Here is a 14040-nt window from a genome sequence, read left to right on the forward strand (position 1 = left end):
ATACATTTTCAGAAAATGCTTTGTCGTCATAGGGTATTGTGTGTAGATTAATGAGTTTAAAAAAATACAAATACAAATGAAATTTAAAATAAGGCTGTAACGTAACAAAATGTAGAAAAGTCCAGGGGTCTTAATACTTTCCTGAAGGCACTGTATAGGCAGAGCATGGCTCCTATTACCAATAAAAGGTTCTATAGGTAGAACATGGTTCCATCCAGCACATCTTTAACAGTCCTGGCTTACCCCGCATCACACCAACCCCACCTGACTCGGTCAATCTTCGGTCATTCCCGGGGGATGAGCCTGCAAAAAAATTAAGTCTAGCACTCCCCTTCTCTCATCCTGCTGTATATTTGGGCACCATCCCGCCCCATTGCCCTCCCCGTTGGAAAATAAAGCTCAGAGTTCACCCAAAGTTCACACTTCCAGTATCATAGACTTCCCAGTGCTGCAGTTGCCTGCTGTTTACATCTCTTAAGCCGATTTTTTATTTTTAAATTCTGTTATTTTTTTGCAGGAGTAATGGGATGACGGAACTAACCCACCAACTATTGCCTCAGTCGACACGTTTTCTAAACTTCTGACCTCGAATAGGCGGGTCACTGTTCGGTCAGACAGCTCCCGCGGGCGGAGCTAGCCCGGGTTGGTCTAGTAGTACAACACTACAACGTGATTCGCCCCGTGCCATATTTCCATCGCTCTATCCCCCTGGTTACCTCCCGGCGTGGAAAAGGGTTCAACGAGAGGGCAACCACAGTGGCTCCGCCCCTCTTCGGCGTAGTGCCACGCTGAAGACAAGGGGGTCTAGCCTTCAGGAACGGGCACACCCCCCCCCCCTCGCTCCCATGGCGTTATTAGCTCAGGCCACCTCTCAGTGGGCCATTGGCTCGACCAATGTCATGGGAATCGCACGGGCCATAGCGCCCCCTTCTGGTGCGGTGTGGTACTCGGCGGTACCCAACACGTGGGCCAACTTCCAAAACTCTACTCACCTTCAAATTAATGTGAGGATAATGACAAACGAATGACTTTGCATAGATGTGAAAAGTTCTAAATTTTCCTCCAAAAAAATCCAGTTTTATTACCGCAGCACTGGTTCTCATTAGAAATGACAAAGGCTGTGTAATTTCATTAGAAATACAGGCTGTGTAAGGACAATGACTGTCCATAAGCATACAGTAAGTTAGTCTTCCTAAAGTCTTGTTAAAATATTATTTTAGATGTCTTGTGTTTTTGTGATCATTTTGATCAGGACATTGTGTTATGCATTAAAGGGGTTATCTTTGATTCAATTAAAGGATATATACCAATTAATTATTGAAGAATACAACTTAGATGCCTCATGAGTTTAGTTCATCTGTCGTACCCCCATCAGAACCCCCAAGACATAGGCCTGTTTTACTCCTTTGTAAACAATGTAATTGCAAGAAAACACTGTATAACCTCAAAACATTGTTAAAACTACAATTTTAATATCATGGATGTTTAGTGTTTGTATCAATAGTTCTGTCAATTAATTTGAGTGGTTACATTTCTCCAGCCCCATCCATTTCAAATGTTTGTCATTCCTATCCATGCATTGCCACTTACAGGAGCCCTCAGCTGTTTACCCCAAAAAAAGTGCCAGGGTGGTTTATTGATCGAACTGCAGATAGCCCTTAAACCACTATAACAGAAAAATACAAAGTAATCTATTAAAAAATTGCAATGATAAATTATTAATGAACGTCATTTTGATGGAGTGATGCAGCGGTCTAATAAGGCACTGCATCTCAGTGCTAGATTCGTCACTAGAAACCCATGTTCGAAACCAGGCTGTATCACAACCGACCGTGATTAGGAGTCCTATAGGTCCTATAGGTTGGCGCACAATTGGCCCAGCGTCACCAGGATTTGGCGGGAGTAGGCCGTCATTGTAACTAAGAATTTGTTCCTGACTTAATGGGTTAAAGGTTAAATAAAAATTGTAATAAAATCCTGTATCAAAACACGGCCTAAAATAAATTGCTTTAGTTACTTTAAAAGTTGTGGTCCACTAACCTAAAACAATATATAGTTAAAAAATGCAGTGTTTCTTCTTGCGGCAAAGACCACATTAATCCATACAATTAATGACTTCGAGAACATTCCGCAATTTTAGTTAAAAGAAAAAAGTACGATAATAAAATATTACTTCACTAGCTATCACTAAACTACACCGCACAATCCCATTAAGGCATGTGATAGACGTTTAGTGAATACCGGTAGTACGTAAACAGTATAAAACAAAAATCATTGTGAGCAATCTCAAAACACTTGAATGTATATTTTTATATCGCCTGAAGTGTTAACTTTATTCCCACCACATTTCAAAAAAGCTGGACCAGACAAAACTAATTTACTTGAATTATTTTCCCTCAAAATGGTTTGCTTATTAGTAGTTATGACAGGTAGATTCATTGAGAAATGTATATGGTACAGAACAGGACTTTGCTTTCTGAATGTGTTTTAGTTAGAACTCAAGAGCGCTGTCAAATCTGTCAGTTTATTATATTTTCAATAGCTCAATTTGAAATGGAGTTCATAAGATAAATAAAAACGTGGTTTTTCATCCCGTCAACAAACGTGAATCAGTTATTTGTAATAGCTCTGTCATTTTTAACATTGGATTGGAGTTAAGACGGGAGGTTATATTCCTTGAAATAATATCTTTCAAAGTGGAATAACAGTGCCTTGCCTTGATTTCATGACCAACAGTTATTTTTTTTTACTGAAGACATTGTCATTAGCCGACAAGGGCTAGTCTAAACAAATCTGATACTTGCGTGTCATATGTAGAGCTTCTAATTTCTGATAGACATTTAAAAGTGCTTAACGTGGCAATTAATACTAAAGTCAAATCTAATAAATACAGCTCACATTATGTCCACTTTCTAATGTGGCCCAACACCGACATATTTACATGGCAGTTAAATGTTACGTAACAATTTGCCTTTATGAACTAACGTTAATTGTTAGTTTCTGTAATTGCATTTTAAATATGCATTATTTTTAACCTCAAAAATTGTGGCTAAACCGCTCCGGTTTTACAGGACATAAATTAAGGTATGCCCCCTTACCTGAGATGAGTCTCTTCTCACCCTGGAATCATTTTTGAAATTACCATCGCAATCGGGCGTTTATTTACAAACTTTCTAAACGGTGCATATATGTCACTAATATACCAATTTGAAGTACACTTTAAACACTGGCAAAATTTTATTTTTATTATTAATGACATTTCTTTGTAAAATGGTCAAAAAACACACAATATACTGTTGTATCAGGCTGGGCTTGGTTGTACATGTACACAGTGTTGCAGAAACTAGTGTACCGTTTTCATTTTGATTGAACACATTTGACAAACTTGGTTTAGCAATGGTAGGTAATAAATGTACTAGAACATTATTCAAATAGCTTTCAAACAAAATATTTCATCTACGTTTTAGACTTCCCCGTTAGTAACCACACAAATAGTACAACACATTAGGAACCATGACAACAAGCTATGCGGAAGTGTGTTCAAATCATATGGAACTAAAGTATACCAAAGAGTACTGAAAAATGTCTCGAATAGAAAGCTAAATGTTAACTATAACAATTAGCATATCCTTTACAAATTGAGACACCGCTGGATAAAAAAAAACAGCTATACTCAAAGGGAAGACTAAATTCATTAACTAAGTGGTTATAGAACAGGTTGTGCTGACCAAAATATAATACCTCAAGTGCAAAAATAGTGGATTTACATTGAGCCATATTCATCTTTACAGCCATGTCACAAGAATTCCAGAACAGTACAACTTAAACATGACTCCATTCATAAAGCCATTATTGTTTTGTTACATCTAGTATTTCCCCTTGCCCTCATTCTGTGGAAAAAAAGTGTGATTTTCATAAACATGTTCTCTTGGGCTATTTTGTTGCCAGATTGCCAGTCTGTTCGTGCCATCGAGCCAACTCCTAGTCACTGTAAACAGTTTGGCTTAACGTCGACAGCAATGGCGTCATCAAGACCACAAATGGATCTAGGACCAGGATAGCTATCTACTGGAGGCTCTGCCACAGTCTTCAGTAACACCACAGTAAAGGAAATAAAAGGGTAAGGGCCCCCACGAGTGTTCAAAAAGGGCACTGCATTTCATAATCACATTCAGCCATCAAACAAAACCAAAAATGCATTCATACATTTCAGTCAGCTGAAAACGCTGGGCAGTGTGTGGGGGTGAGGTATTAATGCTTTGACGATATGTCTCAGAAAAAAAAAGCTGATCTGTTCATTTCCTATAAAATCTTTGTCGGAGTCAATGTTTGAAAGTATTTCAGGTCAGTGGTACAATCATGTGAAATGTGATTAGGTTATGAGCTATAGAAATCAGAAACACTTTTACAAAGTTGTGATGTTTTGTGCATAACCAACAACTTTATAAAATGTTTGTACATTACACCTAATTCCAAAGTATTTAGTTTCCATTTTGATACTATATTTGCAGAACTACATTCATCTAGTACAGGCTCTACAGTCATCTTGTACGGTGTGTGTGCGCAACGTATGTGAGTCTTCAGAGATTGAGGAAGCACATGTCCTGAGATGAATTCAGGGTAGGAAGAGACTTGCTTCACACTTGCAGAGAAAGAGAAAACACATTTGAAATACCGTGCCAAAGTGGATATATATATTTTTTAAGTACATTTTATAGTGTAGCGTTTGTTTGGATGAAATGTATACATGTAAATAGACAAGATCTGACATGGCCCAACAGCTGAAAACTTTTGTTATACTCATTTCCTCACAAATGAATAAATATGCATGAAATAACTGGACCCTCTACATTGCATTGAATGGCTTCATTTGGGACCACGCACCAACTTCTACGGTTTCAAAAACATTCAAAAGTGATTGTTGTAGCAGGCTACAGCATTTCATTAACCTTTAACGTCAGTCTCCAAACCTGCTACGTTAGTTCTCCAAGCCTGCTAGAACATCACTTCCATATGAGAGTGGCATAAAGAGAGATTCCCTACATTTAAAAAAACACATCCCTTTGGATAAAAGCATCTGCTATAGGGCATATTGAGACGTACCTCGCAAACCCCCGCATTTGTCACACTCCTCCAAGCATTCCGAATGGTCCTCCACAGTGGGAGCCACCAGACGAGGATAGGAGAAGGAGAAAATGATCTGATAGAGAAAAGGTTCAATGGAACAAAACTTATTATTCACATCAGAAACAAAAAAAAAAACAATTTGAGGTAAGCCAACCAAACGCGTTAGATACATTCTCCATACATATAATCCAATATTATATATACACTCCAATCTGTATTGGCGTTGAAAAATTATAAAAATCGGTCGACTACTATGTTCTACTACTATGTTCTACTACTATGTTCTACTACTATGTTCTACTACTATGTTCTACTACTATGTTCTACTACTATGTTCTACTACTATGTTCTACTACTATGTTCTACTACTATGTTCTACTCGTGCATTCAGACCCCTTGAAGACCTATAAAATCATGACAATTACAATACTGAATGAACACTTATTTTAACACATCTATAATATCTATTTAGTCTCAAATAATGAAACATGTTCAATTTGGTTTAAATAATGCAAAAACAAAGTGCAATATGTACCATGTAAGAAAGCTAACGTTTAAGTTCCTTGCTCAGAACATATGAAAGCTGGTGGTTCCTTTTAACATGAGTCTTCAATAATCCCAGGTAAGAAGTTTTAGGTTGTAGTTATTATAGGACTATTTATCTATACCATTTGTATTTCATATACCTTTGACTATTGGATGTTCTAAAAGGTAGTTTAGTATTGCCAGCCTAATCTCAGAAGTTGATAAGCTTGAAGTCAAACAGCGCAATGCTTGAAGCACAGCGAAGAGCTGCTGGCAAATGCACGAAAGTGCTGTTTGAATGAATGCTTACGAGCCTGCTGTGGCCTACCACCACTCAGTCAGACTGCGCCATCAAAATAGACTTAATTAGAATATAATAACACAGAAATATGAGCCTTAGGTCATTAATATGGTCAAATCCAGAAACTATAATTTCAAAAACAAAATGTTTATTCTTTCAGTGAAATACGGAACCGTTCCGTATTTTATCTAACCGGTGGCATCCAGTCTAAATATTGCTGTTACATTGCACAACCTTCAATGTTATGTCATAAGGTGAATGCACCAATTTGTAAGTCGCTCTGGATAAGAGTGTCTGCTAAATGACTTAAATGTAAATGATAATTATGTAAAATTCTGGAAAATTAATTATGGTCTCTGTTAAGAAGAAATGGTCTTCACAGTTCGCAACGAGCCAGGCGGCTCAAAATGCTGCATTTACCCTGAACGCAAGAAAAGTGACTATTTCCCTAGTTAGAAGAAATTCATGTTAGCAGGCAATATTAACTAAAAATGCAGGTTTAAAAATATACTTGTGTATTGATTAAGGCATTAATGGTTAGGGTACACATTGGTGCAACGACAGTGCTTTTTTCACAAATGCGCTTGTTAAAAAATAATAATATGAAGAAAAAAAAAGAAAAAAAAAAGTTTGGGGAAGTAGATTCAATGACAAATTAACAGGCACCGCATCGATATGCAACGCAGGACAAGCTAGATAAACTAGCAATAACAACCATGTGTTAACTAGTGATTGTTAAGATTCTTTTTCATTTTTATAAGATAAGTTTAATGCTAGCTAGCACCTTACATCCTCGTATAACAGGTAGTCAGCCTGCCACGCAGTCTCCTGGTGGACTGCAACGTAATCGGCCATAGTCCGTGTCCAAAAACACAGATTTACCGATTGTTATGAAACTTGAAATCAGCCCTAATTTTAAAAAATGGGCCATTGCGATGGGAGGAAAAAAAAAAAAAAAAAAAAAAAAAAAGTCGACCTCGAACATACAGCCATGTCTCTAAACCAGGTTATCGTTAATCATTGTATATTTATTCCTCGTTACATTTCTATTTCTCTATATTGTTGGGAAGGACCTGTAAGCATTTCACTGTTAAGTCTACATCGCTTTATCAATCATTTGATATGTTAAAAGGTACATTTATTTATATGGGTTATTCTCAATTAAACAAAATCTATTTTACACAGTGAACTCACCGCGAACAGGGCCAGTAGAGCCATCATCAACCCCAGCATGATGTACATGTGTCCTGTCAAACCACCCCCCCATAGGGGGCCCAAGATAGTGGCCAGACCCCCCACAGAGCGACGCACCCCCTGGCTCAACCCTGGAGAGAGAGGGACAGGCAGATAGTTACTGACAAATAACAAAGACATACCTGGGGTTCAGTTTCACAATTCCTGACATTTAATTCTAGTAAAAATGCCCCGTCTTAGGTCAGTTAGGATCACCACTTTATTTTAAGACTGAAATGTCAGAAGAGATTTATTTAAGATTTGATTTTTTATCACATTCCCAGTGGGTCAGAAGTTTTACATACTACGAAATATTAAGTGAGTATTGCCTTTAAATTCTTTCTCTTGGGTCAAACGTGTCAGGTAGCCTTCCACAAGCTTCCCACAATAAGTTGGGTGAATTCTGGGCCATTCATCCTGACAGAGCTGGTGTAACTGAGTCAAGTTTGTAGGCCTACTTGCTCACACACGCCACAAATTTTCTATAGGATTGAGGTCAGGGCTTTGATTGACAATAAAGTCAAGGTATTGGCGTGGCCTTAAGTCATTTTGCCACAACTTTGGAAGTATGCTTGGGGTCATTGTCCATTTGGAAGACCCATTTGCGACCAAGCTTTAACTTCCTGACTGATGTCTTGAGATGTTGCTTCAATATATATCCACAATTTCTCTACATGATGCCATCTATTTTGTGAAGGGCAAGTGCCCCCTCCAGCAAAGCACCTCCACAACATGATGCTGCCACCCCTGTGCATCACAGTTGGGATGGTGTAAACCTCCCCTTCTTCCTGCAAACATAATGATGGTCATTATAGCGAAACAGTTCTAGTTTTGTTCCATCAGACCAGAGGATATTTCTCCAAGAAGTACGATCTTTGTCCCTATGTGCTGTTGCAAACCGTAATTTGTTTGTTTTTTATGCCGGTTTTGGAGCAGTGGCTTCTTCCTTGCTGAGAGGCCTTTCAGGTTGTGTCGATATAGGAATCGTTTTACTGTGGATATAGATACTTTTGTACCCGTTTCCTCCAGCATCTTCACAAGGTCCTTTGCTGTTCTGGGATTGATTTGCACTTTTCACACCAAAGTATGTTCATGTCTAGGAGACAGAACGCGGCTCCTTCCTGAGCGTTATGACGGCTGTGTGGTCCCATGCTGTTTATACTTGCGTACTATTGTTTGTACAGATCAACGTGGTACCTTCAGGTGTTTGGAAATTGCTCCCAAGGATGAACCAGACTTGTAGACTACAATTGTTTTTCTGAAGTCTTGGCTGATTTCTTTTGATTTCCCCATGATGTCAAGCAAAGAGGCACTGCGTTTGAAGGTAGGCCTTGAAATATATTCACAGGCACACCTCCAATTGACTCAAATGATGTCAATTAGCTTATCAGAAGCATCTAAAGCCATGACAACTGTTTAAAGGAACAGTCAACTTAGTGTATGTAAACTTCTGACCCACTGGAATTGTGATACAGTGAAATAAAAGTTAAATAATCGGTCTGTAAACAATTGTTGGAAAAATGACTTAGGATGTCTACTTGTAATTCTCCTAACAGACTTGCCAAAACAATAGTTTGTTAACAAAATAAATTGTGGAGTTGTTGAAAAAATAAAACTGGTTTTAATGACTCCAACCTAAGTGTATGTAAAAGGCTGACTTAAACTGTGTGTGTATATGTGTGTGTGTGTATATATATATATATATATATATCCACTCTTAAGTGAATTACGGACAAAACCAGGCAGAACGGAAATGGTGTGTACCAGGGTTATGTTCATTAGGTTACACAATGCAAACCCTAAAGCAACAGAAAATGAAAATAAGCTTTTCTTATTGGACAAGTCTAGATGATTCCACCCCGTTTCAGTTAGTTCTCTTCCGATTGGTGCCTAAATGAACAAAAGACTGGTTTAGAGCACACAGTTAAATTACAGACGTCTACGCCCATAAGGTGTCCTCTAGAGGGCGCCATTGCTTACCTTGAGACTTTAGCGAAGTGATTTTGGAGAAGAGACACACCTGGGCCACAGCAACAAAGGGTAGCCCCGAAATCTGCAGGAACACCCCAATGATGAACTCTGCTAACTGCCAGGCGAAATTACCTGAGGAGAGGAGAAAGACATGGGACTAAACCATTGGCTTTTATTAGCAATGGAAGTATGTAACAGTTCTAAAGTTACATCACATTAGTCACAGTCAGTATCCTGAATCTGAAATCCTGCAATTAAAATGAATTTGGCAATTTTAAAACATGTTTGTTGTAAAATTACCTTTTTCAAGGTTTCTCATTTGCTGTATGGTAAATAGCTTGTCTGAGTAGGCAACATTGAACTAGCTAAAAATAAAAAAAATGGCCCGGCTGAGCGTGTTGGGCAACCTCACTCACCTTGTGGGTTGGCCAGGAAGATGAGGCACCATACGCAGGAGATGTGGCACAGGATAAGGCCCACGGCCAGCACCACCCTCTCGGACGTACGGCGGCACAGCCAGTGGACAAACAGGAAGCCTGTGATCACCTCCACACTACAGATGCAGTAAATGATGCTGTTCTCCAACTCCCCGAAGTTAAAGTACTGCTGGGTCAACGGCGTCACGACGGTCTAAGGTGGCAGGAAATCAAAAAGGAGGACACGTTACTGACACATTAAACACTTCATGAATAAATAGTGTTATTAGCGCTCACACTAACATAGCATTTACAATGGCATATTCAAAAACATTACTGTAAAGTCTAACAAGTTTTTTAAAAATTTTATTTTAACTTTATTTTACTAGGCAAGTCAGTTCAGAACAAATTCTTACTTTCAATGACGGCCTAGGAACAGTGGGTTAACTGCCTGTTCAGGGGCAGAACGACAGATTTGTACCTTGTCAACTCAGGGATTCCAACTTGCAACCTTTTGATTACTAGTCCAACGCTCTAACCACTAGCCTACTCTGCCGCCCCAAGTACTTCGTAATCGTCCAGCATGTCATTTAGCCAACGTCTCCACAACCAAGCATAACGATGTTTGCACGAGGACACTGAAATTTGGTTTAAGGACAGTGATTTGTCGTATGTGAAAGGGAGCACATGGACAGTTGGGCAAGCTCACCTCCAGTGCTGTCTGGTTAAACAGTATGACGAAGTGAGCTGTGAACAGCACAACCACCTCCTCCCTTAGGAACTCTAAAACCAGGTGAGGCACAGAGAGGGAGAGAGACAGAAACAGGGTCAAAGAATAATGGTGTGGAGGAAAGAAAGACAGGAAGGGGAGTTGGACAGGTACCCCCACAAGATCAACACATTTAAATGTATTTTACCAACTTGAGAAATGCATCCATCACCACCCACCTCGGCTCATACTGAAACTCGCAGAGCTAGAGTCACCCACCCCTTCGAGTGGGGGTGAGGGGGTAGGAGAGACGTGAGGCAGGTTGGACTTGGCCGGGTTAGCAGTTGACCTAGGAGGGTCCGGGGTCACCACCGAGCCGTAGGACCCCAGGATGTCTGGGCGTTGCCCGAGCAAGGGCTTCCCCTCCCCGGCTCCCTCCCCCCAGGCTCCCCCCACAGCTCCCTCCCCACAGGCCCCCTCCCCCAGGCTCCTCCCACCCCACAGGCTCCCTCCCCCAGGCTCCCCCTCGGCTCCTCCCACGGCTCCCTCCCCCACGCTCCTCCCACGGCTCCCTCCCCCCACGCCCCCCCTCGGCTCCTCCCACAGCTCCCTCCCCCCTCCCCCACGCTCCCCCCACTGCTCCCTCCCGGCTCCCCCACTGCTCCCTCCTCCACAGTTCCCGCCTCCGCGGCTCCCGCCCCCTCGGCTCCCACAGCTCCCGCCCCCTCGGCTCCCTCCCCCACCAGCTCCTCCCGGGGAGGGAGGTCCCAGAACATGAAGACCACGACCAGCTGGAGGAGGGTCCACATGAAGCACATGAAAAGCTGTGAGAAGGGATAGTCTTACGGTTAGAGCAGCCAACCGGTTCTACAGGTTTCAAATCACTGTATGAGGCATTTAGCCAGTTTGTTCATATAGTTTTACCTTGTTTGTGACCTAAGTCCCAATTCAAACTAACTATATTTACAAATGATACACATTTATAACGTCTCAGGTAACCATTCAATTTCTCAATGAAAAATGACAGAATAAAGTCTATAGATAAGACACAGTATCTTACTACACATGATGTTGTCATATAACAATTATACTGTGAAAAGAAGAGAAATTATTCAGTTGTTATCATCTTACCCCAGGTGCAGTGTACTTGTTCACCACGAATGGCCCCAACTTGAAGTCACAAAGCCTCAGGAAGAGATTCAATATGGGACCTGTGTGTGATGAGGGACATCATGAGAAAGACCCTTACACTAACAGAGACACAGGTGGGTGCGTTCCAGGTCGTCTTTTTCATAGTCCTGCTGCACGTGTCAGAATATGGCAATCTTACTCCTGAGACATTAAAAACAATTCAAAGCATTGTGAGAGCAGAGGCCAAAATACAGAGTAGGAGTGTTGATCTAGGATCAGTTGAGTATTTTAGATCATAATGAATGATTATTATAGACGAGGTGGATCTGATCCTAGATATTACTCTGAGGAGCTTAATGAATACAGGCTCTGATCAATAGCAGCAGGTACTGGGAAAAAAAAGACGACCTTGGAACTCCATAAACTGAGTAAATGCCAACATGCTATGAAGCAGAAACGCATTACTGGAAACAATGCTGTTCTGGAGGGCTGCCCTGGTTGTGGCTAGATACATTTCGAGTTGTGTCAGGAACAAGTTTAGCATTTTCGATAAGCCTAAACACTTCCCAATTCTCCTAACCTGCTATGTTAATTATCCTAACCTGCTGTCCAAGTTCTGACCTGCTACAAAAAGTCATTATGTACTCCCATCTTGTCAAAAACCAGGCCTTGCATGCAGAACAGCGTACGTTTCCAAAAACACGATACTCCTACAATGAATGGCACAACGGAAGCAGACAAACAGCACTGACCAATCATTAGGCCAATCTGTCGGCACGCCATGACCGATGCGAATACGGTGGAGCGGTCCTCGTGGGCTGTGCATCGACCCATGAAGCCGAAGATGGACGAACCAGCACCTGTACCAACACCTTTGGGAGCAGACCAACGTACACATTAGTAACATGGAGGTTAGCATGAAAACAGAAAAAGTTATGACATTCAGAATTATTGTAAAAGTCCATCTTAGAGTGGCCACAAGCATGTCATTTTTACTCTAAAAAACAGACAAAACAAAGATGAACCCTGCAAAACATTTTGGTTAGGCTATAATCTAAATAATCTGTTTTAAAAAATGTATATATATATATATATATATATATCCCATGTATGATGTATATGTATAATACATGACTATGGAATACATGACTATACAACATGGAATACATGACTAGAGGACAACATGGAATACATGACTAGAGGACAACATGGAATACATGACTAGAGGACAACATGGAATACATGACTAGAGGACAACATGGAATATGACTAGAGGACAACATGGAATACATGACACATATTTTAATACATGTAGTATATGACTAGGTATTCTCACCTGCCACTAGTCTGCTAGAGATCAAAAGCCATTTGGAGTATCCCATGAAATACATGACTAGAGGACAACATGAAATACATGACTAGAGGACAACATGGAATACATGACTAGAGGACAACATGGAATACATGACTAGAGGACAACATGGAATACATGACTAGAGGACAACATGGAATACATGACTAGAGGACAACATGGAATACATGACTAGAGGACAACATGGAATACATGACTAGAGGACAACATGGAATACATGACTAGAGGACAACATGGAATACTAGAGGACAACATGGAATACATGACTAGAGGACAACATGGAATACATGACTAGAGGACAACATGGAATACATGACTAGAGGACAACATGGAATACATGACTAGAGGACAACATGGAATACATGACTAGAGGACAACATGGAATACATGACTAGAGGACAACATGGAATACATGACTAGAGGACAACATGGAATACATGACTAGACTAGAGGACAACATGGAATACATGACTAGAGGACAACATGGAATACATGACTAGAGGACAACATGGAATACATGACTAGAGGACAACATGGAATACATGACTAGAGGACAACATGGAATACATGACTAGAGGACAACATGGAATACATGACTAGAGGACAACATGGAATACATGAAGTTACCTAGAGGACAACATGAAAACACATGACGTTGCCTTGAGGACAAAGACAAACGTCACAGTAGAACGACCGGGGACCATGAGTTTCAAGCATCAGAGTGCTGATCTAGGATCAGGTCCATCCTGGCCATGTAATCATATTCATTGTAATCTACATGGCAAAACTGATCAAAACTGCCCACCCATATTGATGGTTAATGTGGTGCAATTATGGTGTTGAACGCTGCGCTGTAGTCAATGAACAGCATTTTCACGTGTTCCTTGTGTTCACGTGTCAAATGCAAGAGAGATAAAGATCCACAGATTACGCTATGCAAATTAGAGTGGGTCCAGGGTGTCTGGGATGATGGCGTTGTTGTGAGCCATGACACGCCTCTCAAAGCATCTCATGGCTACAGATGTGAGTGCTATGGGGCGGTAGTCATCTGGACAGGTTACTTCTGCGTTCTTGGGCACAGGGACTATGGTGGTTTACTTGAAACACTTTGGTATTACAGACTGGGTCAAGTTGAAAATGTCAGTGCATGCTCAGACTACACGTTCTGGTAATCAGTCTGGCCCTGCGGCCTTGTAAATGTTGACCCGTTTAAAGGTCTTACATCGGCTGTGGAGAACGTGGTCACAGTTGTCCC

General features: G+C 40.7%; 1 protein-coding gene across 1 annotated transcript; it reads right to left on the reverse strand.

Annotated features, from left to right (window-relative positions):
- Positions 1-3224: 3224 nt before the first annotated feature.
- On the reverse strand, positions 3225-12804 carry LOC123995486. Its single transcript, XM_046299144.1, has 9 exons — positions 12750-12804; positions 12166-12285; positions 10522-11073; positions 10283-10356; positions 9574-9787; positions 9167-9289; positions 7148-7278; positions 5104-5200; positions 3225-4642 (listed from the first exon to the last, which is right to left on the reverse strand). The coding sequence occupies exons 1-9, from the start codon at positions 12802-12804 to the stop codon at positions 4638-4640; spliced, it is 1371 nt and encodes a 456-aa protein (XP_046155100.1). The 3' UTR covers positions 3225-4637.
- Positions 12805-14040: the final 1236 nt, after the last annotated feature.

The sequence above is a fragment of the Oncorhynchus gorbuscha genome, linkage group LG02 (genome assembly GCF_021184085.1).
Source record: "Oncorhynchus gorbuscha isolate QuinsamMale2020 ecotype Even-year linkage group LG02, OgorEven_v1.0, whole genome shotgun sequence".
In the NCBI taxonomy this organism is placed as follows: Eukaryota; Metazoa; Chordata; class Actinopteri; order Salmoniformes; family Salmonidae; genus Oncorhynchus; species Oncorhynchus gorbuscha.

What these genes read in the sequence shown, in the direction of transcription:
- LOC123995486 (XM_046299144.1), bottom strand. Translation starts at nt 12,804, where the DNA reads ATGTATTTCATGGGATACTCCAAATGGCTTTTGATCTCTAGCAGACTA. An exon ending in TTAACCAGACAGCACTGGAG is followed by an intron (nt 9,788 to 10,282) that starts GTGAGCTTGCCC and finishes CTGCCACCTTAG; the next exon opens with ACCGTCGTGACGCCGTTGAC. An exon ending in CTTCCTGGCCAACCCACAAG is followed by an intron (nt 9,290 to 9,573) that starts GTGAGTGAGGTT and finishes TCCTCTCCTCAG; the next exon opens with GTAATTTCGCCTGGCAGTTA.